The sequence below is a fragment of the Phytophthora parasitica genome (genome assembly GCF_000247585.1).
Source record: "Phytophthora parasitica INRA-310 unplaced genomic scaffold supercont2.52, whole genome shotgun sequence".
Classification (NCBI taxonomy): Eukaryota; Oomycota; class Peronosporomycetes; order Peronosporales; family Peronosporaceae; genus Phytophthora; species Phytophthora nicotianae.
This window is the reverse complement of record NW_008649038.1, coordinates 55,638-81,089: the sequence shown is the minus strand read 5'-3', so window position 1 is coordinate 81,089 and position 25,452 is coordinate 55,638. Positions and strand designations below refer to the sequence as shown.

The window sequence follows — 25,452 nt, the reverse complement described above, 5'->3', positions numbered from 1 at the left end:
TTCACGGGTGTAGCCATATTTAGTGGCTCTCCGTGACCGTCACTCTCCAAGATGACAAGCCAAAGCCACGAGCTGCTGCCGCGCAAGGCGGAGGATTTCCGCAAGCAGGAATACTGGGACCAGTTCTTCCAGAAGCGAGGCGAGAAGGCCTTCGAGTGGTATGGAGACTATGCCTCGCTGCGTCCAGGGCTGCAGGCGCTGCTCGGTCTGCCTGATGACGCTCCGTCGTCGCTTCTACGTCGCCTCAAGGCCAAAGTGCGTGTACTAGTTGTGGGTTGCGGTAACTCGGCGCTGAGTGCGGATCTAGCAGCCGACGGCTTCTCCAGCCTCTTGAGTGTGGACTTTAGTGAGCGCGTCATCGACGAGATGCGTCGTAAGTACCCGGCGCTGCAGTGGCAAGTGATGGACATGACAGACATGCGTGCACTCGAGGACGCCAGCTTCGACCTGGTGATGGATAAGGGCGCATTGGACGCGCTAATGGCTGAAGATACACCCGAGATTAAACAGGACGCCTCCAAGATGCTGCGCGAGGTGCGACGTGTGCTGGCGCCTGGCGGTCGCTACCTCTGCGTCACCATGGCGCAAGATTTTATCCTCCAGCATCTTCTGAGCTTCTTCAGTTTGAAGGATGTGACAGAGACAGAGCCGACACACTGGAGTGTGGGCGTGCAGGAACTCCCACGTGACGCTCGCAAACTCTTCGCTCCGTTCCTGGCAGCGGCGCTCAAGTGCCCCAAGTCGGACTCCAAGGCTTCCAAGAAGGCGCAATACAATGCCAAGCAGTTTGTTAGTGGCGTAGGTGAAGCTCGTCAGCAGTGGCTAACGCACGAAGTGGAAGCCACGCAATGGTTCGCTATGACACAGGCAGCTCTTCGTCAGCTGAAGGTTGGACGACAGGAGATCATCGAGCTCATCGCCAACGACGAGATGGACGCGAACAAGCATCTGGCAGTGGAAGGCCAAGTCAATCCACGCTTTACGCTGCGCTTAGTGGACGCTCACTTGCGCGGACCCAACGGTAGCTGCGCCGTGTTCCTGATCCCGCAAGGCCGCGAGCACGAGTGGATGTTTTCGACCGAGGAAGGAGCGAACGAGCTTGCGGCTGGAGCTGGATTCAGTCGCCTTATTATTGTCGCGCTTGGTCGTGGTGGCCACGCTTTTGAGAGCACTGCGAAGGTACAGGAGGAGTTGAACGCCAAGGTGATGGAGCTGGCCCCTGATACGCTTAGACCAGATGAGAAGATCCCGTATCTGACGGTGGAAGAAGGTCTCGGTGCTCGTAACATCGTACACCAAGGTACGTCGCCACTCAGTGGTGCATTCTTCGTGGAGGAAGTACAAGAAGATGGCGAGACGCTCCGTCGTCTGGTGTTTCTTAGCAACACTAACGTCATTCAGAGTGAAGTGAAGATGCTGGCTCGAGGAAGCTCTGCTCCTGTTCCTGTTCTTGCCTCAGTTGAAGCCCCTGCAGCTGTTGATACGTCCGACATGACACCGGAGGAGGCTGCGGCAGCCGCCAGGAAGAAGAAAAACAACAAGAAGAAGAACCAGAAGAAGAAAAAGAAGGCTCAGACTAAGCAGGCGAGTGTGGATACTTCATACCTGGCATTCGATTACCACAAGGGCATGGTCGCATCGCTTCACGCGGCTTCGTTATCTTCCAGAGGAACACCCGACTCGCTACACCGCACATTGGTGCTTGGTCTCGGCGGTGGCTGTCTGGCCCAGTATCTCCACGATAACGTTCCGGGTATGGATGTGACAGCGTGTGAGCTGGATCCGACGATCGTGACGGTGGCTGAGCAGTACTTTGGCTTCAAGCAGGACGACCGGATGCGTGTAGTGGTGGCTGATGCACTCAAGTACGTGGCTGAGCAGTCCTCAGCAGCTGAGAAACCAACGTTTGACTCCATCGTTGTGGACGTGGACGCCAAGCAGCGCGATGTGGGCATGAGTTGTCCACCTGTCAGCTTCGTTGAGGACGCATTCCTGGCTCATGTTCACAGTTTATTGGCTCCTCGTGGCGTGTTGCTTATTAACGTTTCCTGCCGCGACAGTGGTCTATACAAGGAGATCGTTGCACGGCTACAGCGTGTGTTCTCGGGCTCTCACGCTGTGCTGGCGCTCAAACCCAGCGAGCAGGATGTGAATAGTGTAGTTTTCATCCGCAAGGCAGACACGAAGGAGCCCGACGCTAAGACGTTGTTGCAGCAGCTCCACGACCATGGTCGTCGACATGGTAAGGCTCAGAACGCTCCACGTTACGTTGACGATGAACTGTGTGAGCTCATTCGCGACATCCAAATCACCAATTAGAGAAGCCAACACCGTAAGTAGATCCTTTTTGTCATTCCTCTTATACTTTCTTGTCTTTACAGCTAGCTATTTTGTGTCTACTTATCCCAAGTGCTTGGATACCGAGCAGCTTCGTCTTCCCACTCCGCTCGGAACGTGTCAAAGCGATACAAGTTCCGTTCAGGTCGTGAGATTTTAAGATCGGTGGCAAGTGTGTATCCGTCGACGCCTATAAGCTCTCGACTGGTTGTGTGGATCGTTGGCACCTTCTTCCTTCCACTGACACTCGCTCCTCCACGACTTGAAGCCGTCGCTAGTGCCTCCACATTGTAGAGCTGCACAGTACACCAAACAACTGTGAGTGCCAACACGATCCCCAGTCGAGGATGTCGAGAAATCCCGACAACTTTCGCTGCAACGGTGCGTTCTCCAACAGCTTCGGCGCCTCCAGTGGAGCTGGTCACAGAGTACACCGAGGCCTGCGCCAAACCGGAACTTTGTCTCGAGAAACGATCCGCGTCTGTGCTACGACGCATGAGGCGTTCGCAGAAGAGCACAGTATCGCCAAGTACCAGATCTCCTTCCTCTGGTCCGCATTCGATGGTGAAGTAGTCGGCAGCACCTGCAGGTCGCTTGGCCATTCGAGCACGACGTTGTGCGTCCTCTTTGCTAGTTGTGCAAAGCTGCGAGACTGTGGACTGTGCGCTCTGGATTTCGTCGCTGTTGATGGCAAACACACGAAGACGATAGACCGTCTCGGGCTGCAGCTCACGGAGATATGCCAGCGACTCACGACCATCATATACACGACGCCACTCGCTGGGAGCATCATTCAAGCTAGAAGCTCGTGGTGCCAGCGTCTCGATGCGTTTGCAGTCCACAGCATATCGTAGTGCACCACCGGGGCCTGGATGCCAGCGGATTAGTGCACTATCTGAGCCCACCTCCACCCTCCCGACGCAAGTGGGGGCGCTGGGAGCGGTGTAGATTGTCAATGCCTCACTGAGTGCACTCGACGCATGAGCTCCCACCAGTCGAAGACGGAAACGATAGCGTGTGTTGGGCTCCAAGCCACTCACCGTCGCTGATGCCTCGGAGCCACGATAGCACACAAGACGCATCTCGTCAGCTTTGGAGTCTGGTACATTTGTATCTTCCTCTCCGTCCCGATACCCAGCGTCGCGCTTCAGTACGTAGTGGACATCTGGCTGTGTCCACCAGCGAGCGAACTCAGGGAACGAGATCTTGCCATCAGAATCGAGGTCAAAGGCTGCTAGATAAGCAGCGAGTCGCTCTGGTGTCGGTGGCACTCCCAGTTCGCTAAGAAGTGTCTGGAACTCTGGTAGTTCGAGATATCCACTACCGTCAACGTCATAGCGATCGAAGCGCGCCTTGAAATCCACGGCGCCATCATCCAAACTCGTTTCTTGAGCCCATTCCTTCAGCAATCGAGACACCTGATCATCTGCACCATTAGGCGCACGTAAGGCTCCAACAGATATGCTTGGACGAGCGTTAGCCACCGCCCAACGCAGACGCAAGACGGAACTTTGAACTGCAGACTCGACAGCTGCAGTATTTACTGTCGGAGGGGCTGGAGTGGGTAGCAGCGTGTTCACGACGACGGGTTCGCTGTGTAGACTGGCTCGACCTTCAGCATTCACTGCCTGTACTCGGAATTGATACGTTGATCCACTATGGAGTCCCAGCACTTCAAACCTTGGAGCCGCACCTCGATAGATCTCGACGTATTCTCCTGCAGACTCGTTGGAGCACTGCTTGAGAATGTATCGACATGTTGAAGCGGAGGTGCTCGACTTGCTTTTTGACGATTTCTGGAGGGACCGAGACGACGCAGAGCCGCTCAGCGACCTACTCGAGTTCGTCGAGGATCTCGCAGAAGCTTTAGAAGCTTTAGAACTACGTGATGCGGTGTCTGGGAGATCCAAGACACCATGGAAGAACCTTAAGAACTCGTCCCACGAAATGCTCTCGTTATCGTCCGTCTCAATGGCATCAAATACACTCAATGGAGCCCCCGTCGTCGCACCATTTTCAGTCGCTGCAGCTGTAGTCTGCTGGAGGAAAGCGACCAACTTTGGCTTACGACGTTCAATCTCCTCCATGAACTCATCGCGTGAGATTCGGCCATTCCCGTCGACATCAGCCTCTCGGAACACTTCTTCCAGCTCTCGAAGTCGTCGCGTGTAGTACGAGGAGCTCTCCCATGCGAGTTTCACACTGTAAGGACCTACTGTAATGGCCAGAGGCTCAGCAGGCCTCGCTGGAGCTGTCACGAAGTACGAGAAAGCGTAGCCACCAGCACCAAAGCCATTAAGCGCACGTACACGGAACGCGTACTTGGTATTCGGCGACAGACCCGTGACTGTGAACGTACCGCGAGGCACGCCGTCATTATCGGAGAAATCCTTCGGATCGCGACAAATTTCGTGGTAATTGCTCACTCGGAACGAAGCTGATCCCTCAGCGCCCGCCGTCTCCAGCTGATAAAAAGCTGGTGCCCCACCATTCCTAGTGTCCGCCATCTTCCATCGCAGACGTAGCATTGTGGTCAAGTCCAATGCGTCATCGTCGTCGTCTCTCTCGAGCACAGGGACACCCGGAGGCTGGCCAGAAGTCACCAACTCGCGTAGAACATGCTGCTCTCGTGGCACTGCAGACCACAATTCCAATTTCTTCAGGAACGGCGCAGCTTTTGTATCGTCCCATTGAGCGAAGGCGCATTGGCGAGGGGCTACACGTCGCACAGCGATCATATCGCTTTCAGGACTGCAATTGAACCTTCCTCCATACTGTTCACGTCTACAAACATGCCCTGGCAGCTCAGCGCGACGTCGATGACTGGAACCTTCAGTGCCGAGTACAAGCTGGAAGGCGTTCAACATTCCGCACTCGTGGCAAACAGTCTCCCACATACAAACGGAGCTCAGGAGTTGATCCGTGTCCCCACGACACAAGGCGCGACGTTCATCGCCCACCACAGCCAGAAAGGCCTCGAGTTTAATCCGAACTGGCCCACTCGCTTCTTGAGCTTCTTCAGGATCGGCAAAGAACTCTACAAGTCGTTGAGTTTCTTCGGGCTGCAACACGACGCCAAGACGTCGAACGAGCACTGCAAGCTCACGTCCAGCCACAAGCCCATAGCGTTTGATGAGTTTGGCTTCCTCCAGCTCTTCGTCCAGCTCTTCACCGTTCTCATCGATGGCATCACCACGAGCCAAAGCCTGTTTGTGTCGTCTTGTGCAGAATTCAACGCATGCTTGACGGTAGTTCACGCCCGACGGGCGATGCAGCAGTTTGAGAAACACGTCACGAAGTGGAGAAGACGCACAGTGGACATCACAGCTAACAGGAGTGAAACTCTCCCACAGAGCACGACAGCGTCCAGCACTACGGAATCCGCGACTCCAGCGCACCCACGCGTCCAGTAGCGTGCGGTCTACAGCTTTGAGAGCTTTCCCGACCTCTTCCCAACGCACCGTCGCCGGCGTTGCAGGCCCACTGCGCCCTGAATCCTCATCGAAATCGTCTTCGTAGCTGGCGTTATTGTCGATGGTCGGTTCACCCTCGTCACCTTCTCTCGGTGATGGAAGATGTTCCAAGAACTTGACAGCTTTATCCCGCATGGCCTTGTGTGCGACCCAAGCTGCGTAGCTTTCCCGACTTTGTTCTCGTCGACGACGATCCCCCTCGAGCTTCCCACGGAGAGCAGGGTTATTACGGCGTTCAAAAAGATAGCGGTCTTTCGAGAACGGCTTCGAGTCTGGATCATCGTCGTCATCTCTGTTGTCCTGATCGAAGTTATCGCGCAACACGTGACCCTGCTGGACCAGCAGTTGTTTGCTCTTTTCCAAGTCGCCACCGCGACCTTGGAACCCTTCACTCATGGCGTGCACGTACTTGAGACCGCTGTTCCTCATGAGCTCAGCCGTGGAGCTTGGAGGACGACAAACCTTCTTTTGACGAACGAGTCCAGAGCCCAAGGAGAAGTCGAATCGAGGCGGTGGGGGCTGTCGAGCTGGTCTTGCGCCGTCATTTGCCTCTGGAGGTGGCATACGGATACGCAGACGGTCTTTGCGACGTACCCAGGCGTTGTGCGCCACGATTCCTCCCTCTGCTTTCTCCCGTGCTTCTTCTTGACGAGCGTTCTCCACGGCTTCTGCGTCTTCCTCAAGCCACTGCAACATGCGTCGTACGCCAAGACGATTCAACGCTGCCATCTCCACATCGGCTGTACTTTTACCAGAGCTTTGAGCGTTGTCTGCCATTGCTGCCAGCGTCTTCTGAAGATGTTCAGCCACGCGGAGTTGAGCTTTCTGCCAGTATTTCTTGCAGAGTCCGAGGAAAAACGCGTTCTGCTTCTTCTGGTCCACTGTGAGTGCTCGACGAGCAGCGATCTTGGCTGTATCCCCCTTCTGAGGCTTGGCTGCGGCGTGCCATTTGAGCGTCATGTAGTACGTTGTATTGCCGTCTTCATTCTTATCCTGATCCATCATCTGCCTCGTACCTGCAGAGAATTGCTTCGCTTCGTCCTCAGTGAGCGGTACACGTGAGAAGGTGTGGTTCTTGGTAGTCCACTTGACCCAGAGATCTCCCAGTGAGCGTACAGGACAAGTGCAAGGGCGCTGAAGCTTCACACCTTCAGGTGATTCCAATATGCTGCACTGCGCTAACACCGTCTGAGCCATCCGGAACGCTGCTGTGGTGATACGAACACTCGTGCCATCCTCCAGACTGAGACTTTGGCCTTCACCCGTGCGTACAATAATCGTCGCAAGATCCAAAATGGCCTTCGTACTATCGAAAGACCCATTCACAACTCCTTCGTAAGGCTCCAGCACTGCGATCATCTTCGGAGAAATCGCTCCTGGCTTCGTACCAACGCAACGTCTGCACAGGGAGCACTTTCGAGCTGGACACTGACAACGCGTACGCTGCCTCGCCACGGAATGCGCTGGCTCACGACACACCCCAGGGCAGTCACACGCCGACGTCTTTCCCGTCTTGAGCTGGCAATCTGTAGCTGCCAAAGCTACTGCTACTTCGAGCCAGGAATCCTCACTGGCAGCTCGAGCCGAGTCCAGTTGTGCCAATGCTCGTGCCATGCGTTCGTACTTGTCCTTCCGTGCCACCCACACGTCGAACTGCATCTTGTTGCCGAGAGACTTACTACCGGCAACTTTTGACTCTTGAGGCTCCACTGCGCTACGTTTTGTCTTGCTTTCGGCCTTGGCTGTTGCAGCTTCCAGTTCGCGGTCTTCGTCTCCGAACGCATTGTTCTCGTACAGATCGTCAATGGAATCATCCCGCGTTGACGAAGGTGGTCGTCTCAAAGTCTCTTTGCTGCTATGAGATTTAAACTTGCCCGCCGCCATGTTCTTGATACCTGCAACAGATGAGCAGGTAGACTGACACTCAGCATGGACAATACTAGACTTGGATTGGCGAAACTACTGGCATGGGATCCTCTGCATCGTGAAAAATAGCATAATGTTACCTCGCATGTCCTGCAGCAGTCTCGACAGTATGGCTCTAGATATATTTACATTGCTGTGGAGGCGTCACTACATGTCACGAAGCGCTCAGTCCTCGTCGTCTTCCTCCTCATTGTCGCTGTTGCTACCTTCCTCGTCGCTGTCAGCTCCCATTCCACCCTGGAAGAGAATCTCGCACACGCGTTCGTCCACAAGCCACTCGTCCTCATGAACAGGCAGCGCCATGAAAAAGCCAATGACGTCCACAGGGTCTAGCTCCTCGTCATCTGCTCCCATCCACTCGCCCATGGCAGCAAGCACCTCGTTGTCGAAGCGGAAGCCACGCAGTTCCTCACCAAAAGTCTTCTCGTCCTTTTCCTCCTCGTCAGATCCCTCGTCATTCTGCTCCTCTTTCTTCGCACTCTTCTCGTTTTCGTCATTCTCATCTTCGTCATCCGACGGCAACTGCTTCTGATCCTCGTAGTAACTTTTGGGGTACACATACTCGCAGGCCAATTCAAAATGCAGCAGCTCTCTCGGGTTCGCATCGTCGTCTCCGAAGGCCACAACGACAGTGAATTTGATGAGCGTCTCCTGTTCCTCGGCCTCTTCCTTCTCCTGTCTCACTCTCTCAAACTTGTACTTGGTGATCATCGGTCCCTTCTCCTCCTTCGCCACTGAGGTCATCGATTTCTTGCGCTTCTTTGTGGGCTTTTCACTGGTCTTCGGCTTGAGCGTCCAGCGCACGTTCGTGGTCATGACCACATTCCGCTTGGCATCGTAGTCGCAGCTGCAGCTATCCACCGTCAGCTTATCGGCCAGCATCTTATACACGGACGACTGGCTCGTCACGCCCTGGATCAAGTCCATGGACACCGGGTGCTTGGCGAGGTGCTCCCGTACACGCGTGGTCTCGAATGCCAGCTTCGCTTGGGCACTCAACGCCCGTAGCACATCCAGACGCAGCGCCAGGTCGCTGCTCTCAAAGTGATCCACCACACGCTCGATGGCAGCGTCCACATCGGCCGCGATGCTGCTGCCGCGACGGTCGTACGCTCCGTTCGACATGATCTGGAGCTGCAAATGATGTACTGACGTACTTGCAGCGACTGGAGCAGATAGCGCGGACTTATGAGGGGGAAACCTGAATATTTTATGTGACACCAAGGAAATAATTTCATTTATTGTGCGGCCTTATTCGAAAGTCCGGCGTCACCAGTCGTCTCGGATCCGGAAGAGCTTCATAACGGTTTGTGGCATAGTGAGACCAAGTAGATTATAGCGGACACCATGGACGCAGACCACGCAATGGACGACGCCTCTGCTGCGCCCCCGACGCAGTACGCGCAACAGATTTCGGCCGCCGAGTTTAAGCGCCAGGCCGTGGAGTTCACGACGCAGGAGGTAGAGCGTCTGAACGCCGCCGTGCGTGCACAGCCGGAGATCGGTGCGCGCTCCGAGTTTTTCCAAGACGAGGAGAACGTGGCGAAGGGACTGCCCGTTTTCCAGGGCAAACACACGCGGTTTGTATACGACGATGAGGACGAGGAGATCGTGGCGGCTGTGGACGTGACGCAGGAGGCGCTGAACAACGGACCCGTGGTGCGCACAGTCGCGGAGCTGGACGAGGACGTTGACAGCGAGGAAGAGGAAGAAGATGAAGAAGAATACGATGAAGAAGAAGAGCAGGACGAGGTGGTGCAAAATACATTCTACGATGCAGAGCAGGAGGGCTGTATGGCCGTGGACGACGCGCATGTTAACGCACTGATGGAGGACGTTGAGATGGAGATGGCTGCAGTGGCCATCGATGAGCAGAAACTGTTGGACGCGGCTTCTCAGAGACAATAAAAGGGCTGAAGAGAGTGTGAAGACTGTATTTTAGTGGTAGGAAGCAAGACACGAAAGATAATAGAACGGTTTAGGCTTGTGCATATCATCCTGTGCTGGTTAGCGGTGTCGCCTTGCTGTCATCTACTCTGTTGTCTTAGAATACTTTAAACTTGGAGAGGAAGCCTGTTTTCTGCGGCGAGCTACCGGCCTTCTCCGCCTTGAGACGGTCCTTGAGCGTCTTCGACTGCAATTGCTGTAGAAACGTCTTATGGTCCTGCTTGAGCACGAGCATCGTGTTCTCCTTGATCGGCTCGAACATGGACTTAATGGGGCAGCCAAGACGCAATTGGACCGATTTACGGTCCAAATTGGTGCACGATACTTCGTACGGGGACCCAGGAGCGATGAAATAGAGATAGAGATTCCACGCAAAGTCCTTGAGGTCGTCGGCCTTCATCTGCAGTGCCATCTCTTCGTATCGCCGGATCTGACGCGCACACTTGAGGTTTTCAGCCTTAAACTCTGTTTAAACCAAAAACCAGGTTAGTGAAGCTGTCATACACAAGCAGAAACTAAACAACGCACTCTTCTCTAGATAGTCGAGCATTTCACGGAAGAGAATCTTGTCACCTAGAATCTCGTCCAGCGAGAAGTTTCCCTTCGCGATCTTCTCGTCTGTGAGTGTCGTTGCTGTCGGCATGTCGATCTGGTACGAGTTGTCCGAGTCGAACACCTTCTTGACGATCATTTCGTGTACAGATGAGACTTTTGTAGCCATCTCGGTGTACTGCTGCGCCTTGAGGAAACGCATAAGTGTGTCCTTTTGCAACGTCTTGATGGCGTCCTGCATTGCGACATCGAAGAGTTTGGCGCGGTATTCACCTGGTCGCTTCATGCGCTCCTGGGTCTGCTCACGGTCGTCTGAAGGCAGACTCACCTCGTTGGGGGAGTTCAAAGACAAAAAGTCCGCCCAAATTTGGTCTGCCATCTCCTTGCACGACTGCACCGACTCCGGGTCGCGAAAATCGAGCAGACCACACTCGTCCTTAAACTTGTCAACCGCCATGAAGAAGTTGAGGTTCTCTGCACAGTACTACAAGCAGTCATTCGTTAAAACAGGTACTTAGTACGACACATGATCAAGTGAGTTTTAATCGTTGACGTACTTGTTTCTGGCAAAAATCGAGCAGGTAGCCACAGGAAATGGGATTCGAGATGATGTCGTCGATGACGATGTCTTGTTTGTTCTTGTTGCCCTTCTCCAGCACCTTGACGAGTGTTTCGATCTCATTGCCTCCTTTCTTCGACATAGTTGTGTCGATCTATAGAAACCAGGATGGCGAGTGAGCGACCGACGATGTGCCTTCCAGCAAGAGGCGCTGCAACTGACGCAGGCAGACGGAGAAACAGGAGTGGCGAAGAGTTGGAAGGGCACTTGAATGTGGCTATTTTCGTGCATTTTGGCTGTTCCCAGCATTGACTGATTTAGCTGCCAAGGACCAGAGGAAAAGGTTTTCCAAAACCATCTTTGCCAGAAATGTTTTGCCAGTGACCACTTCGATCGACGCTTTATTTTGGCAACTTTCGAGGTTATGGCCATAGCTTCAGACAGGTAGGAAAACATGATGGGGAGTTCATGTTGACGAGCTCATGTAGAAACGTATGTAAACTTCAACTTAGTATCCATAGCCTTTTCATATACATACTCAAAGCATTGTTTTTAATTTTCGATGAAAACAGCACCTTCAGTCAACGATCGCTGCAACTCGCTAGCACCAAGTAGAGTTAAAGGCAGAGTAGATTTGCTTTTTAGGAAAAGCTAATATGAATGTCATGAATGTCGCTGGATCGCCTCCTCGCTCACCTACGATCTCCTAGTGACTCTTTATTTCTTGTTGTCGCCTTGGAACGCGCTCGTGACGTAGTTCACTCCAGACGACACCGCTCCCGTCGCGCGATCAATCAGCGAGGGTTCATCCGGGTTCATCTTGCTCGAAGCATCCGACGCCTTGTTGGAGACGGTGTCGGCTGCGGAGGACGCGCGCTCCCCCATCGCCTTCTTGGTCGCTGCGAACTGGTTCTGCAACGACTCAAAGCCGTGGAACGTCGAATCCCTGGTGGAGTTCACGAGCGACGAGATCGAGTCCTGCATCGATGACAGTGCGCTCGAGCCCTTGTCCTTGGCAGTGTCCACGCCTGAGCTGATGTTGCTGCGTGCGCGCTGGTCGTAATCTCGGGCGGAGTTGCCTAAGTCGTCAAGAGACGAGTTCGCCTGCTCCATGGATCGCTTGGCGGCATCGACCGCAGAGTCCGACGCGTTGTTGCCCTGTCGGCGAACTTCTTCTGACTTCTGCTTGAAGTCGTCCACCGACTTTCGGGCTCGGTCCATGGCGCTCTCGAAGTAGGACGACGCTTTCTCCTTCGACGACGTGTGCGAGTTGTCATAATCAGTGAACTTGGATTTGAGCGAATCCAGGTAGTTCGTGGCTTCGTTGGCACCGTTCTGCATCATCTCCTGCAGCTTGGTGAACTCCTGCTGGGCGGCGTTGTTGCTCGAGCTGTTGTCGGAGATAGCCATGATTGGTTGAGTTGGTTGAGTTGGTTGGTTTTGCTTGTGCACTTGAGATCAAATGTTGGAATGAGCAGAGTAGAGGTCGAGCATCCGCCTCGTGCGGTGCTCGTTGGAAAGCATCAATCGATCGTCGATCAAAACTGTTTAGAGGGTGCCGCATGTAGGATGGAAGAAGAAGCCAAGTAATATCCTTTTATGGCTGCGATAGAATGCTCGAGAACTCTCAGCGGTGAGATACAACTTGTTTCAACAGTCGGGCGGCTACTGGATTGGCGTCCAATATGCAAGAGAGCCTTCGTTGATAGCCGGACGCGGTGTGAACCTTATCCATTCGATGAAAAAGAGAACCAATCACTACTCGCACAGAGGGCAACTTCAAGTTGTACGGAGTACATGAGAAAAAAAAAAAAATCTTTCGCGTATTAACACGGGTGGAGACGTCCCACTGAATTTTGACCAAGTCTAACACCCCCTATTCAATGTATGAACCATGACCTCTAAAAGCTTAGAACTACTTGAAAGTATTGTTGTATAATTTATTTAGTTGCAAAGTTTACATGTACGCCCTTACTACATACTCTTTGATACTGTTTTTGTAGAAGTTCGTAAGCCGATGTGACCGTGCGTGTATAGCCCGTTGCGCATTTTGGTCCATTTACGAGATCACCTAACGGGCGATTGGTCACCAGTTCATCTCCAACAAATCGTCGGCCGACACATCCACCATGTGCTCGATCAGCGACCACCAGCTAGAGCTCGACTTCAGGCCGTGCACTATGGTTGCTTCTTTTGTGTACTCAGCCGCATTCAAGACCGGGGTGTCAATGCAGACACTATCTGGAATCGATTCTCGGAATACTTGAACGCCGTCGCTGTCGAGTACGGGATCCCTCTCCACGTCGTCGCAGGAAATGTCAACGAAGTCGTCGCTCTTGGCGTTGTCTAGTTCATCGACAAACGCACCGTCGCTCGATAGCTGGTTGGCCAGCTCCATGGCAACCGCAAAGGCGTGGGGGTCGAAGGCACTCGCCATTTGGCTTCGAGGCACCAAAAGTGGAAATGGCGCTGCTCGTATCACACTGGCCACTCCTTCAACCAGAGTACCATGGATTCTACTGACAGTCCAACGCGGCTCACTTAACGCAACAACACGTGCCATGACATACATTGTATGGCCGACATCGGAGCTTTAATCATCGCAAGAGGGACCTTTTAGGGTTCTTTGGCAACGGTCGAATTGTTGAAACATTTCTCAGTGATAAATTTTGTCTCAGCCGTAAAAACATTTTTTTTTGGCTGCCAACCTCCAAAGCATTGCGATCCACCAGCGCTTTCTGGTGCTCAAAGTCTGTAGCTCATTTCAGAATTTACTCTCAAAGGCTCAAATCAAACCAACTTAAGACCACTACTCCATTAACCATGGCCATCTCCGACCAGACCCCCACCAACTCTTCTAGCAACAACCACCAGGAGTTCTCCAAGCTGCACGAAATGATGCAGAACGGTGCCAACGAAGCCTCAAGTTACCTTGACGGGCTCAAAGCCAAGTTTACCGATTACGATACCTCGCACAAATCGTCAAAGGAGACGGCAACCTCCTACTTCCAGAGCGCAATGGACCGGGCCAGAGCTGCTGTGGACGAATTCAGGAGATCGGGAGAAGAAGTTCGCAAAGATGGCAACAATGTATCGGACTCCGTGGTCGATGCCGCCAAGCGCTCCATGGAGCAGGTAGGCACGGCACTCGACAACTTGGGCAAGTCTGCGCAGGCGTACGATCGCCACGTACGCGACTCTATCAATGCGAGCGCGGAAAATGCAAAAGAGAACGGCTCCAGCACGCTGTCATCTTGGCAGGACTCCATCTCATCGCTTGTCACGTCTACTCGAGATGCAACGTTCCAAAGCTTTGAGGCATTGCAGAACCAGTTTGCTGCAACGAAAAAGGCGATGGCGCAGCAAGCGTCCGCTGTAGCCGATGGTGTCTCCAACAAGGCGTCGGAGGCTTCAGACAAGTTGAAGCCGGCGGATACGACTTCAAAGAGCGACCCCACTTTGATGGATCGCGCGACGGAAGCGATGTCGTCAGGAATGGACTACGTGGCGAGCGCGTTGCAAGGCTCCAAGACAGACGACATCAATAATACACCGACGAAGAGCTCGTAGGCGAGATAGTAAAATAGATGCACATCGTATGCAATACTAATCAAAAACGCTTACCACTCCTAATACTCGTTTAATCGTTACTACATGCACTAGTATTTTGCATAGATTTGCACCGCGCTGCCCGGAACTGTAATCTCACATTGTTTTTAGAGATTAACTGGGCACCAATATACAGAGCGATATTCGATAGCGATAGCAAGGTTCTCGTTCAGTTACCTCGTCATTCCTGGCTGCTTTTTTTTTTCCAGGACGTGATAGACAGTTGCATATAAAAACAAGGTTTTCCGGTTTAAGCCACCGTAAAACCAAAACCCAAAGTTTTGTAACTGTTTTCAAGAAAGCAACAACAGACCTCCGTCATTCTCGCAAACCCGAGAAGAAGAACAGTTGAGAAAAGCCCAAGCAGCCTCTTCGCCCAACTTTTTCAGCTGGCCGTTGTCGCTATCCGTCATGCCTTGCTAATGTTCACACCCACCACTCGCTGGGACGAGGGTGCTCACGGCCAAACCACGGAAAGCTCTGCAGACCTAACGGGAGCTTTTAAAGCCTCAGGCTTGAAGCCTTTCTCATTGTGCAGTTTACCGTTTGAGCCACACATCGACGCTGAAGAGCTAGCAAACAACCGAATGGCTGACCTACATAGCAAGATGGATGCCCACCAAGAAGATATCGACCGTGCCAAGGAGCAGATCCACGACACCACTCAGAAGGCCGACTCATATCTGACCGAGGTGCGTAGCGAGTGGCGGCGTAGCAATAACTCCTCTAACCGGTATTCATGTTATCCTACTTTATAGTTGACAAAGCGTGTCGAGGAGTATGAGAAGGATCACGAAGACTTTGAGCCTGCTGGGCAGTTCTTGAAGTCGGCGCTTGATGCTTCACGTTCGGCGACGCAGAAGCTAAAGACCCAGGGCCAGTCGTTGTCGGAACGATCGGTTCCCGTGGCGATTGATGGCATGAATTCCGTTCGTGAATCACTTGACGATCTCCAGAAACAAGCTGTCGCCTACGATGACAAGTACGCGGGATCTCGCGGTCAACAGGCCATGGATACACTGCACCACTGGGTAAATGCTGGTCGTCAACGCGCCACCGACGCCATGGAGACGACCAACGAGCAGTTGATGAAGTTGCGTGACGCCGTTGGAAACATGGCTGGCCAAGCTACTCAGGGAGCTCAAGTGGCTGTGGGTGAGGCCGTACGTGCTGCCGAATACAGCGATGAGAAGCTGGGCGTGAGTAGTAAAGCCGGTGGGGTCGTCCAGAAAGTCCGCGACTTGGATGCTCGCTTGGGTGTGTCGGCCACGGCCGCGAAGGTGGATACGAAGATCACGGGCGGTCTTGGCTGCAAGGTGGCAGCCACCACAGTGGACATAGTGACGGAGAGCGTGAGCTACATCTCGGAGACGCTGCACAACGCGAAGCTGGCAGCTCAGCAGTCCGACACAGCTCAAGGTCTGGAGGCGAAGGGTGCGGCTGCCACTGGAGCTGCTGCGGCCAAGAAGGACGAGATGCAACAGACTTTCGGTGAAGAAGTCGAGAAAGGTAAAGAGAAGGCTGGTATGGCTACACAGAAGACTGAGGAGAAAGCTAGAGAAATGAAGGAGACTACTGCAGAGAAGACGGAGCAAGCGAAGGAGATGGCGCAAGATAAAGCTGACCAGGCCAAAGGGAAGGCTGGTGAGATGACCGAGACGGCTAAGGAGAAGGCAGAGCAAACCAAAGAAGGTGCCAAGGGTAAGGCTGGTAAGGCTGCAGAGACTGCTGGTCAAGCGAAAGAGAAGACAGAAGAGATGGCTGGCCAAGCGAAGGAGAAGACTGAGGAGAAGACTGGAGAGACGAAAGAGCAGTCGAAGGGCGTTGTTGGCCAAGCTAAGGATAAGGCTGGTGAGCTGAAGGAAGCAGCCAAAGAGAAGGCTCAATCGGCCGCCGATACTGCCAAAAGTATGGGTACGCGAACGGAGGCGAAGACGACGAAGCCCAAGGAGCCAACATCGACTCAAGGTGAGACCTTCACGGAGAAGGGCCTTGAAGCTGCCAAGCAGACACGTGCGAAGGCGTCGGAAGCAGCAAAAACTGCTGCTGGAACGGCTCATCAGGAGATGCAAGGCAAGCACGCGAAGCCCGAAAAGACTGGAGGTGAACGCGATACGCCTGGGTTCAAGCAAGCGCAGCAGTATGCGTCAAAGGGCTCCAAGTGAAGTGAGGCTGAAGATGACGACAACGCGTGGCAGAGTGACGTGTCACCTCAACCACTTGGGTCGATCACCTTCATCACGATACATATCTAAGCTTAATCGTTTTGTTTCTTGAGAGTTGCAACCGATGAAATCTTTGGAGGCATGAGCTAATATATGAATTTTTCTGTTTGCATTCATTTGGTTTCGTAAGTTTTAATACCAGATACTAACAGTAAGTCGCAAAGTACAGCAAATCCAGTTATTAGATCAACATGAACAACTTCGCGTTTATCTAGAAGTCGAAGGGGTTAAACGATTTATTGGCCACCGGTTGTGACGGTTGCTGAGGTTGGTGAGTGTCAAAGGGATTGGCAGAGGCGGGAGTCGAGATAGAAGTCTACATGACAAAAGGTTAGCCCAAGGAAGTACAGCAAACGCATAATACAACGAACCTTTGTCGAGAAGTCCAGCATGTCGAATGGGTCGCTCAAGCTTGCTCCCAAGGTGCTGCTTGATGCGCTAGAAGGACCTGGTAGTGATGTGACGGACGTGGCTGACTTCGATAATGAATTGTTGCCTGCGAAGAGAACATGACTATTAGAACTGGAAAACGGGAGTAAAAAATCTTTGGGCAAGGTACTACCACTCCATGGATCTTGAATTGGCGATTTCGAAGAAGCAGTAGGCAGGACAGTAGGCTGCTGATTAGAGTTGTTAAGCAAGTCGTCCCCTAACCAAAAATCAGGCTTTGCAGGTTGGGTTACAATTGGAGCTGGAGTCGCCGTAGGGATATCTATTCATACAAACTATGGTCAGTAAAGCTGTGCATGCAACATAGCGAAGGGGGGGGGGGGATGTTCTTACCGTCCCATAGGTCGATCAAGTTCTTTGCGGGTGCAGCAGGAGTTGAAGCGGCCGCCAACTTCGTCTCCTTCTCCGCATCCTGGTTGCTGCTACTGCTGAAAATCTTGGTTGCTCTTTGCTGCACGAAACTCGCGAATGGGTCATCCTCGTCTTGCTGAGGTGTCTTAGATGCAGCCTTGACCTCAACTTCAGGCTTCGATTCCACAACCTTAATGACAGTAGATCCCTTGATGGATCCAGTACGAGCACGCACAAAATCCGCAAATGGGTCGTCGTCGCTTGATACCTGATTGTCCTCTTTGCCTTTCGGGGACAAGTCGTCCTTTAATCCGAATGGATCAATGAGATTAATATCCTCCGTCTTGGACTTCGATGCAGTCTCCTCTTCGGGTTTCTGGTTTCCTGTTAATAGCGCGTCATATTTCTTCAGCGCTGCATGAAGATCGTCGTTAATCGACAGGTATTTTTCAAGGTTCTAATACAGACATTTTAGAAATTAAAGTCAGCTTGTATCCTCTACCACCCACGCAAGACAACAGACACTGACCTCGTCTTCCTCCGCGACAGCAATGGGGATTGCGCCTTCCAGTCTGTGTACGATCTCCCTTATCTCCACAGCCAACTCCTCCATCACTCCATGACTTCCAATTGACGATGTATCCTTTTGCGCCTCGAACAGCATGTCTTCAAACATTTCTAGCACATTCGTCGCGACTCGATACAGTTCAAGTGTCGACAGTCCACCCAGTTCACTGCTAGTGTTCGAGTAGGACGAGGTGTCAATCGATCGCGTCTGATTTGACGATGTCGATCGGCTACTGCGTCCTCCTGAATGAACCTCCGGAGTCAGCACAGGCACCTTGGACTCGTCGTATTGATCCGGGAACTTGATGCCTTTCTTGCGCATATTGTGGTACGTGTCCACAAACAGCGGGAACTCATGCTGCGATCACAACCACTCACCAATTAACCCTCCACTCGTGTGCAATTTCAGCAATAAACTAATTTACTTACCCTGAATGGCAAGAAAGCTTCACCCCAGGCCTGGATCATGTCCAGTACGCGACTGGCGATCTCCATACTGTCTCGACCGCGCTTGTTAGCGTGCGTCTACGATATCGACAACTAATTAGTCTCCAAGTCACATGTGAATAGCATTTAAGGGATCGTACCCTGTAGAGCGCCTCCATCTCGCCCATAAATTGCTCTGTGGCGATCTCCTGATGCACGAGGCCTCCGCAGTTCTTGACAATGGACTCGGTCAATGTCAATGCCAGAATTACCACACGCGACGATGGATCTCCCAGCCGCAGCTTCAGGTATCGGATCGACTCTTTCAGCCTATCGCGTGACAATCATTCCGCACTTTAGTACCAATACTATACACCCCCGTACCGCTGCACGTACACAGCGCGGTTGTTGACATTGCTGAGCGCGTCGACGACTCGCAGAATTCGGTCCCAGTCTTCGTCCGCCTCGTAGTCGCTCGTGGCCTGCGCTATCATGTCGGTCATCTGTTTGATACGCTCCACCTCCGTAGGCGTGTACAGTACAGCAACAGACTTCTGCTGTACGAGCTGGTTGATGGTCGACGTTAGAGCGCGCTTACTAGGCATCTTCTTGCGCCATGCCTCAATGGTAGCGTCCATATTGCCAGAGTTACGTGGCGCACTGCGTGCGGAATGAAAGTGAAGTGGCTATTTGCTTCGAGGTGTCGGAAGAGGATGTAAGTGTTCTGATTGGTGGAAAATAGATCGTCCTATCCGCACAGAACTGCGACAAAAAGACTGAAACTTTGTATGGAGCTGTCAAATGTAAAAAAAAAAAAATGCAGAATCACGTGAATTTGGAAGAGGAGTCAAGCTTGTAGTACCAAGATATCATGAAGACGATAGATGTCCTAGCATGGTTAGCCTAGTGCCAGCGGCTGTAGCTGGTCATGACACTTTTGTTCTCGAACATCCTTATTGCTTAGTTTCTACCAATGAAACCAGTTGCTTCTCAGTTTCATTGGCCGAAATCAGCTAACTCACTAAGATCAATACAAATCGCTTGATGGTGAAGTATATCATTTGAGAGAAGACGAAGAAGAACCAAGTTGAGCTGACGATGGATACGCAGCAGCAGGGAGACCCCGAGCATTTGCAGGAGCTTTTCCGCACATCATACGCGCGCTTCCTGTCGCAGGGTCTGGAACCCAACGACGCAGTGGCGCGTGCTCTACTGGAGATGCAGCAGCTTTCAGCCAACGGAGGTGCAGCGGCCAGTCCATCGATCCAGACCCAAGAGGACGTGAAGATGGAGGATGCGTCGACCCAGCAGCAACACAAGGAGGATATCGAAATGGAGACATTGAAGGAGGCGGCACCGCCGGCCTCAACGTCAGCCGTGGCCAACGACTTGGCCGCGACTAGCATCACGGAAGCTTTTACCGCTGGAGTTGCACCTGTAGCTGTGAAGACTGCAACTGCGTCTTCTTCTCATACAAAAGCTCATTATACTTCCACTACTAACGGCAATGGAACGAGAGCTTCCACGTCTGTTATTCCAATGGGGACGCAGTTAGAGAACGCTCTGAAGCTTGCAACGGAGACGGACGACTACCGAACGGTCAAGAGACTGGTGTATCAAGTCTTCTCAGATCCAGATGCACTGAGTGCTGCTTTTGTCAAGTCAAACTTAGAAGACGAAGTGAAGGCACAATGGTGGGGCATTGATCGGGACCAAATGGGACGAGTGTTTTCACTCTTGGATAGAGCAATGGCAGGTAGCGACCAGGAGGCGATGCAGAACACGTTCCGGAACGCACTGGAGATGTTGGTGACGCAGCCGTGGAATGTTTGCTCGACATGGCACGCCCCACGCACCCTGCGCTTCTTTTTGGTGTTATTTGAGCATCCGTCCATGTTTGATCCGGACTATTTAAACGTCGTGGGTGGACTATGCAGACTCTTCTTTTACTTATCAGACGAGGCCAAAGCTCTCGTGCGTGAACAGTGGATGAACTTTTACTCAGCTGACGAGTTACATCGCCTCCTGGACATCCTCCAACAGGCAATCACTGTCTGTCTCTATGGATCACGCAAAATGGACCTTGTGTATGCAGCTTGTGGTGTCCTCGCAGAGCTCCATGTCGTGAACCGAGAGCGTGTGAATGGGACGGAGCCATTTGCCACTTACGACGAGTTCTACAATGACGCCGTGAACTCAGAGGTGGACGTGGTGCAGGACTATTCGCGCTCTATTATCTTCTGGAAGAAACGCCGTGCTGCTACACGAGCAGCTCGACGAGTGACGAGAGACGAGATACGACGTCGTCGACAGTTGAATGAAGAGCAGAGCGAGGCCGAACGTGAGCGAGAGGAGCGAGAACGGGAACTCGAAGAGGCTCAACAAGACGCTGAGCCCATGCCGGAGCGCCAATTGTCGGAGATGTCGTTCTGCGACTTCCCGTTTGTATTGGACGCAGCTTCCAAGAGCAAAGTACTGCAGATCGACTCGGACCTGGAACAGCGTGCACGTGCACAAGACGCTGTGGTCTCTCGCTCGATTTTTATGGTGGAAGGTGCTCCGATGCCGTACTTGGTATTAAAGGTGCGACGCGATAATATCGTAGAGGACGCAATGCAGCAATTGGTGCATTTATCGACATCAGCGGAGACACTGAAGAAACCTCTGAAGGTGAAGTTTGTTGGAGAGGAAGGCATTGATGAAGGTGGAGTGCAGAAGGAGTTCTTCCAGATCCTCATTCGACAGTTGCTCGACCCAGCCTACGGGATGTTTACTTATGACGAGGAGACACGCACATTGTGGTTTAACAGCGATTCACTGGAAGTTACGATGGAGTTCGAGCTCATTGGTACATTGCTTGGACTCGCGATCTACAACGCCGTAATTTTGGACGTGAGCTTTCCACACATTGTGTACAAGAAGCTCATGGGCTGTACACTAGGACTGGAGGATCTTGAGTTGGCACTGCCTGATCTCGGACGTGGTCTACGGCAGTTGTTGAACTTTGAGGGCGATGTCGAAGGAGTGTACCAACGCAACTTTGAGTACTCGTACGAAGTGTTTGGAGAGGTGAAGACGGTGGAATTAAAGCCCGGTGGCAGCTCGATTCCCGTGACCAATGACAACCGTGAAGAATATGTAGCGCTCTACGTAGACTACGTGCTGAACAGGTCAGTCTCTCGACAGTATGCTGCATTCCACCACGGTTTCCACCAGGTCTGCAATGACGAGGTGCTGAGTATGTTCCGGTGGGAGGAGTTGCAGTTGCTGATCTGTGGCAGTAGCGACTTGGACTTTGAGGCGCTTGAGGAGGCTACACATTACGAGGACGGGTTCACAGACGACAGTACCATCATCCGGTGTGTAACTACGGGTCCAGTTAATGCTGGTTAAAGTGTCTAACACTGTTAATTTTGTATTTGGCAGAGATTTCTGGACCATTGTGCACGCTCTTCCATTGGAGGACAAGAAGAAGCTGCTGCGGTTCGCAACTGGTAGCGATCGTGTACCTATTCGAGGACTCTCGAATCTCGTCTTTGTCATTTCACGCAATGGACCGGACTCGGATCGACTTCCTACAGCGCACACCTGGTACAAATAATGTTGAACTTGTTGACAGATTGAGTACAGCCGAAGCTAACACGATGTGTATTTGGACGGCCAGTTTTAATCACCTGCTGCTGCCGGAGTACAGCAGTCGCGAAAAGCTCAAAGAGCGTCTTCTGTTGGCGATTAACCAGGCCGAAGGCTTCGGACTGCGCTAAGAATTCGAAGTGCAACCCTGCTGAGGTCTGCCAAGCACACACATAGCAACAAGCAAGATGCCAGCATTTAGCATCTGAATAATACACAACCGACCTCAACTCATTCTGGTACAGATGCACTAATGTACCAAATATGTGGTACGGTTCTAGTCTCTAATATGGCAAGTCAAGCGGAGTGCTCACCCGGTATTGAACCGCACCCGCCGGGCTTGTCGCCATGCACAGCGTACGTTGCGATGCTGCCGTATGCCTACACCACCAATGACGTGGCGCAGCTATTCGCTCCATTTGGGAAGCTGGCGCGTGTATTAGTGCTTCGGGACAAGCAGACGCGTCGCAGTCGTGGTGTGGCCTTTGTGCAGTTCGCCCGTGCCGAGGACTGTGCCAAGGCTGTGGCCAAGATGGACAAGATGCCACTGGAGGGGATGAAACTCGCAGTGTCGCTCAGTCGAGATAACGGCCGCTCGCGGGAGTTTGCCAAGAAGCGCAAATACACGACGTCCCAACGCTGCTTCGAGTGCGGCGAGCTGGGTCACGTATCGTACGAATGTCCGCGTAATGTACTGGGCACACGGGAGCGGCCTGTGACAACAGGAGGCAAGAGCAGCAGGAAGAACCTCAAGAAGAAGAAAAAGAAGTTCGACCCGCACGAGCACGCGCACTATTTCAACGATGAAGGCGTCACCAACATTCTGTACGTTGTTCTTATCCTTGTGACTGTGAAATACATTCAAAGGGGAATCTATCTAATGGATTATTGGGTGCAGAGCACCACCCACGGGTTCTGACGACGAAGATTTTTCCATCTCACTGCTGGCGTATCCGTCGACAGCGTCTTCAGCCTCATCGGCACCGCCTTCGGTCATTACACCGCCAGTATCCGCAGCGTCAGCAGCGATATCAGCGCGCCGTCGACCCCAACGGAAAGCAGACAGCTACTTCAGTGACGAGGACGCCAGCGACGACGAGTGACTCTATATCGCGTGGTGTGGGGCAATAACTTATCAACATAAGAGGATGCAAATGCTTATTTCCGCTGACGCTTGTTGCTGTTGGGTCGCTTGCCGCCTCCGCTGCGACGGCCCAGCCCCGTGTACTTGAGCATGCGCGACGTCATCTCCTCGGCCGAAACTTCCTCGCGGAGTTCCTTCTCCTCGGATGCGGCAAAGCGTAGCGCTCTAGATGCCTCCTTGAATTCATCCTCCACGCCCTTGTTGAAGCCGCCAAAGGAACGACGACCGAGAAGTAATGGCAACGACGGGTCGGGCACGTCGCGCATGCAGACGATCTTGGACCCGTCGTCGCCCTGGTCTTCCTCGAGCGTGGTTTCCCAAGTGTCCTGTTTGTGCTGCTCCTTGACAGCGGCGATGCGCTGCGCCTCTGTTGTTTTCTTGCGTTGCATGAACTGCGGAGGAAATGAGAAACATCAAGCGTTAGTACAAAGCTCGCTCCAATTGCAACCAACGGACGGGTGGACGAACCTTCATGGCAAGTGTCTTCTGAGACAGCTTGGCCGGCGCCTTCTGCACCTTGCGCGCAGGCAAACTGTCGCCCTTTACTGCCATTGCATTGTCCTTGTTGCTGCTGGTCTTGTCCTTGGGCTTCTTGTCCTGCGGTCGGTCGCTGCCGGGCTTCCACATCGGTATCGGTGCTTGCTGGTGTCGGCGTTGGATGGCAGATAGCACTGCAAAATATGGTACAAAGTACCGTAGCTTTCGTACTTAAATGAGAAACCGCACAAAATGATTTGGCTACACGAACTTCAATTTGCAGACTGGAGCTCCTCGATTTCACATGTCAATCCCGACCTCAGCACGGCATACCTATGAAGTATTGTATTGTTAAGAGTTATCGGACTTCCGACTAAGGGTTTCGAGATAAGACATGCAAATGTGTCGATAGAAAGCGGATCGTTAACTGAAGGACAGGTTTGCCTGAACAAAATAGCACTACAGTAGTGTGTCGACCACGAAGTCGGACAAAGCGAAACTGCTGGTAGAGTTCTAGTACAATCATGTCAACACGTCTGCCGAAAGCTTCCAGTGTGAACAACGTTTCAACATATCTTGCTGGCAGTATCCCCCTGGGCCATGGAGCTGCAGCAACTTGCTGGCAGCATCCCCGTGGGCCACCGGGATTTTCTAGCCACAATCGACGACGACTACCATACAAAGCATCGTGATCTTTGCCTTCTTGAATGCTGGTTTTACATTTTAGAGCTCTGTATCTGTACGATGTTGGTGCTGCATTGGCCATGGCAGCAAAGCAACGTTGTTAATCAATGTACAATAAATATATGACACTTGACAGCAGCTGGGCCGCATTAGCAGCACCATGCGGTCCAAGGAATCTACCGCGATGCAAGCAGTGAAGCGACCTTAACATCGTCCTCGTCTCTGTATCCAAGTGTTTGACGCGATCGGATTGGCCATTTTGACCGATTACTGGGTGTTTGTAGTGTGGGCCACATTCCGGAAGGGAGGGCGGCAGACGTCGGACTATCAGACACGAAGAAGATAGACGAGCAGGAAGCGCAGGCCTGGCCGGTGCTGTAATATCTCGACTCCCAGCGCTCTCTCGCAGTGGCCCCTCCCTTCGTCGAGAAGACGCCAGTCTCCTTTCTCTTGTCATATCGGTGGTTGTACGCGTGACCTTTTGTGAGACGAATAAATGACTGTCGAAGTGGAGACATCGGACGCATCTATGGCGTCTCCCACAAGCTCGAGTGGCACAGGCCCCGAGTCCTTGCGATTGTCGGAGATCGAGAGTGCGCATCTGTGCCCTGCAGGCCGCATGAAGATGGAGGAGCTTTTCCGGCAGTGGCTTAACGTGGATGGCACGAAGGAAATGATCCAGAACATGGTGGCCGATCTACGTCAGGGCAAGGAGCTTAACCTGGACGCATTGCTAGCTACAGTCAGCACTGTCGGCAGTGGAGCTGACTCGCCCTCGCGTAGTCCCAAGCGGCCGCCTAATTACCAGTTCGGCATGCTCAGTCCCGGCTCAGCCGGCAGCCCCAGCGCTCGCAGACGACACCAGCACCTGGTCAGTCTCTTCGGAGATGAGCTCCACAATGCTGCAGTCGCAGTTGCTGCCGTTGCAGTGGAGACTGAAGCACCAAAGACCGAGGAAACAGAAGCTGCTGCGTCGTCGGACGACGTAGACATGACTGCTGGAGACAGTGAGCCTACTAATGATAACGATGGAGCGAGTGCACAGGAAACCCCAGCAGAGAACCAGGAGGAACCTACAACACCTGTAGAAGC

The 25,452-nt window shown here is 52.8% G+C and overlaps 14 protein-coding genes across 19 annotated transcripts; 7 read left to right on the top strand and 7 right to left on the bottom strand.

The window, feature by feature from the left end:
* Window positions 1-51: 51 nt before the first annotated feature.
* Window positions 52-2,524, top strand: PPTG_16311 (hypothetical protein; the record flags this gene model as incomplete). Its single annotated transcript, XM_008913144.1, has 2 exons — window positions 52-2,332; window positions 2,411-2,524. The coding sequence occupies one exon, from the start codon at window positions 52-54 to the stop codon at window positions 2,317-2,319; it is 2,268 nt and encodes a 755-aa protein (XP_008911392.1). The 3' UTR covers window positions 2,320-2,332; window positions 2,411-2,524.
* PPTG_16310 (hypothetical protein) lies at window positions 2,397-7,694 on the bottom strand (the record flags this gene model as incomplete). The annotated part of the gene is made up of 1 exon (XM_008913143.1): window positions 2,397-7,694. The coding sequence occupies one exon, from the start codon at window positions 7,692-7,694 to the stop codon at window positions 2,397-2,399; it is 5,298 nt and encodes a 1,765-aa protein (XP_008911391.1).
* Window positions 7,695-7,739: 45 nt separating this feature from the next.
* Window positions 7,740-8,909, bottom strand: PPTG_16309 (hypothetical protein). Its single transcript, XM_008913142.1, has one exon. It carries the CDS (start codon window positions 8,859-8,861, stop codon window positions 7,902-7,904), a length of 960 nt encoding a protein of 319 aa, XP_008911390.1. The 5' UTR covers window positions 8,862-8,909; the 3' UTR covers window positions 7,740-7,901.
* Window positions 8,910-9,008: 99 nt separating this feature from the next.
* On the top strand, window positions 9,009-9,737 carry PPTG_16308 (hypothetical protein). Its single transcript, XM_008913141.1, has one exon. The coding sequence runs from the start codon at window positions 9,084-9,086 to the stop codon at window positions 9,642-9,644; it is 561 nt and encodes a 186-aa protein (XP_008911389.1). The 5' UTR covers window positions 9,009-9,083; the 3' UTR covers window positions 9,645-9,737.
* Window positions 9,655-11,028, bottom strand: PPTG_16307 (hypothetical protein). The gene is made up of 3 exons (XM_008913140.1): window positions 10,793-11,028; window positions 10,212-10,719; window positions 9,655-10,148 (listed from the first exon to the last, which is right to left on the bottom strand). Exons 1-3 carry the CDS (start codon window positions 10,934-10,936, stop codon window positions 9,781-9,783), a joined length of 1,020 nt encoding a protein of 339 aa, XP_008911388.1. The 5' UTR covers window positions 10,937-11,028; the 3' UTR covers window positions 9,655-9,780.
* A 309-nt stretch (window positions 11,029-11,337) lies between these two features.
* On the bottom strand, window positions 11,338-12,470 carry PPTG_16306 (hypothetical protein). Its single transcript, XM_008913139.1, has one exon. The coding sequence runs from the start codon at window positions 12,202-12,204 to the stop codon at window positions 11,512-11,514; it is 693 nt and encodes a 230-aa protein (XP_008911387.1). The 5' UTR covers window positions 12,205-12,470; the 3' UTR covers window positions 11,338-11,511.
* Window positions 12,471-12,712: 242 nt separating this feature from the next.
* On the bottom strand, window positions 12,713-13,297 carry PPTG_16305 (hypothetical protein). Its single transcript, XM_008913138.1, has one exon. The coding sequence runs from the start codon at window positions 13,229-13,231 to the stop codon at window positions 12,881-12,883; it is 351 nt and encodes a 116-aa protein (XP_008911386.1). The 5' UTR covers window positions 13,232-13,297; the 3' UTR covers window positions 12,713-12,880.
* Window positions 13,298-13,499: 202 nt separating this feature from the next.
* PPTG_16304 (hypothetical protein) lies at window positions 13,500-14,429 on the top strand. The gene has a single exon (XM_008913137.1). The coding sequence runs from the start codon at window positions 13,618-13,620 to the stop codon at window positions 14,362-14,364; it is 747 nt and encodes a 248-aa protein (XP_008911385.1). The 5' UTR covers window positions 13,500-13,617; the 3' UTR covers window positions 14,365-14,429.
* A 282-nt stretch (window positions 14,430-14,711) lies between these two features.
* On the top strand, window positions 14,712-16,740 carry PPTG_16303 (hypothetical protein). The gene is made up of 2 exons (XM_008913136.1): window positions 14,712-15,095; window positions 15,162-16,740. The coding sequence occupies exons 1-2, from the start codon at window positions 14,826-14,828 to the stop codon at window positions 16,566-16,568; spliced, it is 1,677 nt and encodes a 558-aa protein (XP_008911384.1). The 5' UTR covers window positions 14,712-14,825; the 3' UTR covers window positions 16,569-16,740.
* Window positions 16,704-19,142, bottom strand: PPTG_16302 (hypothetical protein). Of its 6 annotated transcripts, none has more exons than XM_008913131.1 (8): window positions 18,819-19,142; window positions 18,584-18,752; window positions 18,426-18,521; window positions 17,959-18,354; window positions 17,412-17,886; window positions 17,191-17,340; window positions 17,000-17,124; window positions 16,704-16,944 (listed from the first exon to the last, which is right to left on the bottom strand). In XM_008913131.1, the coding sequence occupies exons 1-8, from the start codon at window positions 19,058-19,060 to the stop codon at window positions 16,840-16,842; spliced, it is 1,758 nt and encodes a 585-aa protein (XP_008911379.1). In that variant the 5' UTR covers window positions 19,061-19,142; the 3' UTR covers window positions 16,704-16,839. The 6 variants fall into 6 exon arrangements, with proteins under 6 accessions (XP_008911379.1, XP_008911380.1, XP_008911382.1 ...); XM_008913132.1 differs by having other exon boundaries at window positions 18,836-19,142; XM_008913134.1 differs by having other exon boundaries at window positions 18,584-19,142.
* Window positions 19,143-19,520: 378 nt separating this feature from the next.
* On the top strand, window positions 19,521-22,186 carry PPTG_16301 (hypothetical protein; the record flags this gene model as incomplete). The annotated part of the gene is made up of 3 exons (XM_008913129.1): window positions 19,521-21,781; window positions 21,849-22,013; window positions 22,087-22,186. 3 exons carry the CDS (start codon window positions 19,521-19,523, stop codon window positions 22,184-22,186), a joined length of 2,526 nt encoding a protein of 841 aa, XP_008911377.1.
* Window positions 22,187-22,344: 158 nt separating this feature from the next.
* On the top strand, window positions 22,345-23,158 carry PPTG_16300 (hypothetical protein; the record flags this gene model as incomplete). The annotated part of the gene is made up of 2 exons (XM_008913128.1): window positions 22,345-22,880; window positions 22,954-23,158. The coding sequence occupies 2 exons, from the start codon at window positions 22,345-22,347 to the stop codon at window positions 23,156-23,158; spliced, it is 741 nt and encodes a 246-aa protein (XP_008911376.1).
* Window positions 22,853-23,864, bottom strand: PPTG_16299 (hypothetical protein). Its single transcript, XM_008913127.1, has 2 exons — window positions 23,668-23,864; window positions 22,853-23,591 (listed from the first exon to the last, which is right to left on the bottom strand). The coding sequence occupies exons 1-2, from the start codon at window positions 23,824-23,826 to the stop codon at window positions 23,214-23,216; spliced, it is 537 nt and encodes a 178-aa protein (XP_008911375.1). The 5' UTR covers window positions 23,827-23,864; the 3' UTR covers window positions 22,853-23,213.
* Window positions 23,865-24,802: 938 nt separating this feature from the next.
* On the top strand, window positions 24,803-25,448 carry PPTG_16298 (hypothetical protein; the record flags this gene model as incomplete). Its single annotated transcript, XM_008913126.1, has 2 exons — window positions 24,803-25,345; window positions 25,416-25,448. Exons 1-2 carry the CDS (start codon window positions 24,857-24,859, stop codon window positions 25,446-25,448), a joined length of 522 nt encoding a protein of 173 aa, XP_008911374.1. The 5' UTR covers window positions 24,803-24,856.
* Between the last annotated feature and the right edge of the window lie 4 nt (window positions 25,449-25,452).

Excerpts from the sequence above, each read along its gene's own strand:
- PPTG_16299 (XM_008913127.1), bottom strand. The coding sequence starts at position 23,826 with ATGTGGAAGCCCGGCAGCGACCGACCGCAGGACAAGAAGCCCAAGGAC. Across the intron at positions 23,592-23,667 it reads AGAAGACACTTGCCATGAAG|TTCATGCAACGCAAGAAAAC; the intron begins GTTCGTCCACCC and ends TTTCCTCCGCAG.
- PPTG_16309 (XM_008913142.1), bottom strand. The coding sequence starts at position 8,861 with ATGTCGAACGGAGCGTACGACCGTCGCGGCAGCAGCATCGCGGCCGAT.
- PPTG_16308 (XM_008913141.1), top strand. The coding sequence starts at position 9,084 with ATGGACGCAGACCACGCAATGGACGACGCCTCTGCTGCGCCCCCGACG.
- PPTG_16306 (XM_008913139.1), bottom strand. The coding sequence starts at position 12,204 with ATGGCTATCTCCGACAACAGCTCGAGCAACAACGCCGCCCAGCAGGAG.
- PPTG_16304 (XM_008913137.1), top strand. The coding sequence starts at position 13,618 with ATGGCCATCTCCGACCAGACCCCCACCAACTCTTCTAGCAACAACCAC.
- PPTG_16303 (XM_008913136.1), top strand. The coding sequence starts at position 14,826 with ATGTTCACACCCACCACTCGCTGGGACGAGGGTGCTCACGGCCAAACC. Across the intron at positions 15,096-15,161 it reads CCGACTCATATCTGACCGAG|TTGACAAAGCGTGTCGAGGA; the intron begins GTGCGTAGCGAG and ends CCTACTTTATAG.
- PPTG_16302 (XM_008913130.1), bottom strand. The coding sequence starts at position 19,060 with ATGGACGCTACCATTGAGGCATGGCGCAAGAAGATGCCTAGTAAGCGC. Across the intron at positions 18,753-18,818 it reads AATGTCAACAACCGCGCTGT|GCTGAAAGAGTCGATCCGAT; the intron begins GTACGTGCAGCG and ends GTCACGCGATAG. Across the intron at positions 16,945-16,999 it reads TGCTGGACTTCTCGACAAAG|ACTTCTATCTCGACTCCCGC; the intron begins GTTCGTTGTATT and ends TTTGTCATGTAG.
- PPTG_16307 (XM_008913140.1), bottom strand. The coding sequence starts at position 10,936 with ATGTCGAAGAAAGGAGGCAATGAGATCGAAACACTCGTCAAGGTGCTG. Across the intron at positions 10,720-10,792 it reads TCGATTTTTGCCAGAAACAA|TACTGTGCAGAGAACCTCAA; the intron begins GTACGTCAACGA and ends GACTGCTTGTAG. Across the intron at positions 10,149-10,211 it reads GCTCGACTATCTAGAGAAGA|AGTTTAAGGCTGAAAACCTC; the intron begins GTGCGTTGTTTA and ends TGGTTTAAACAG.
- PPTG_16305 (XM_008913138.1), bottom strand. The coding sequence starts at position 13,231 with ATGGCGAGTGCCTTCGACCCCCACGCCTTTGCGGTTGCCATGGAGCTG.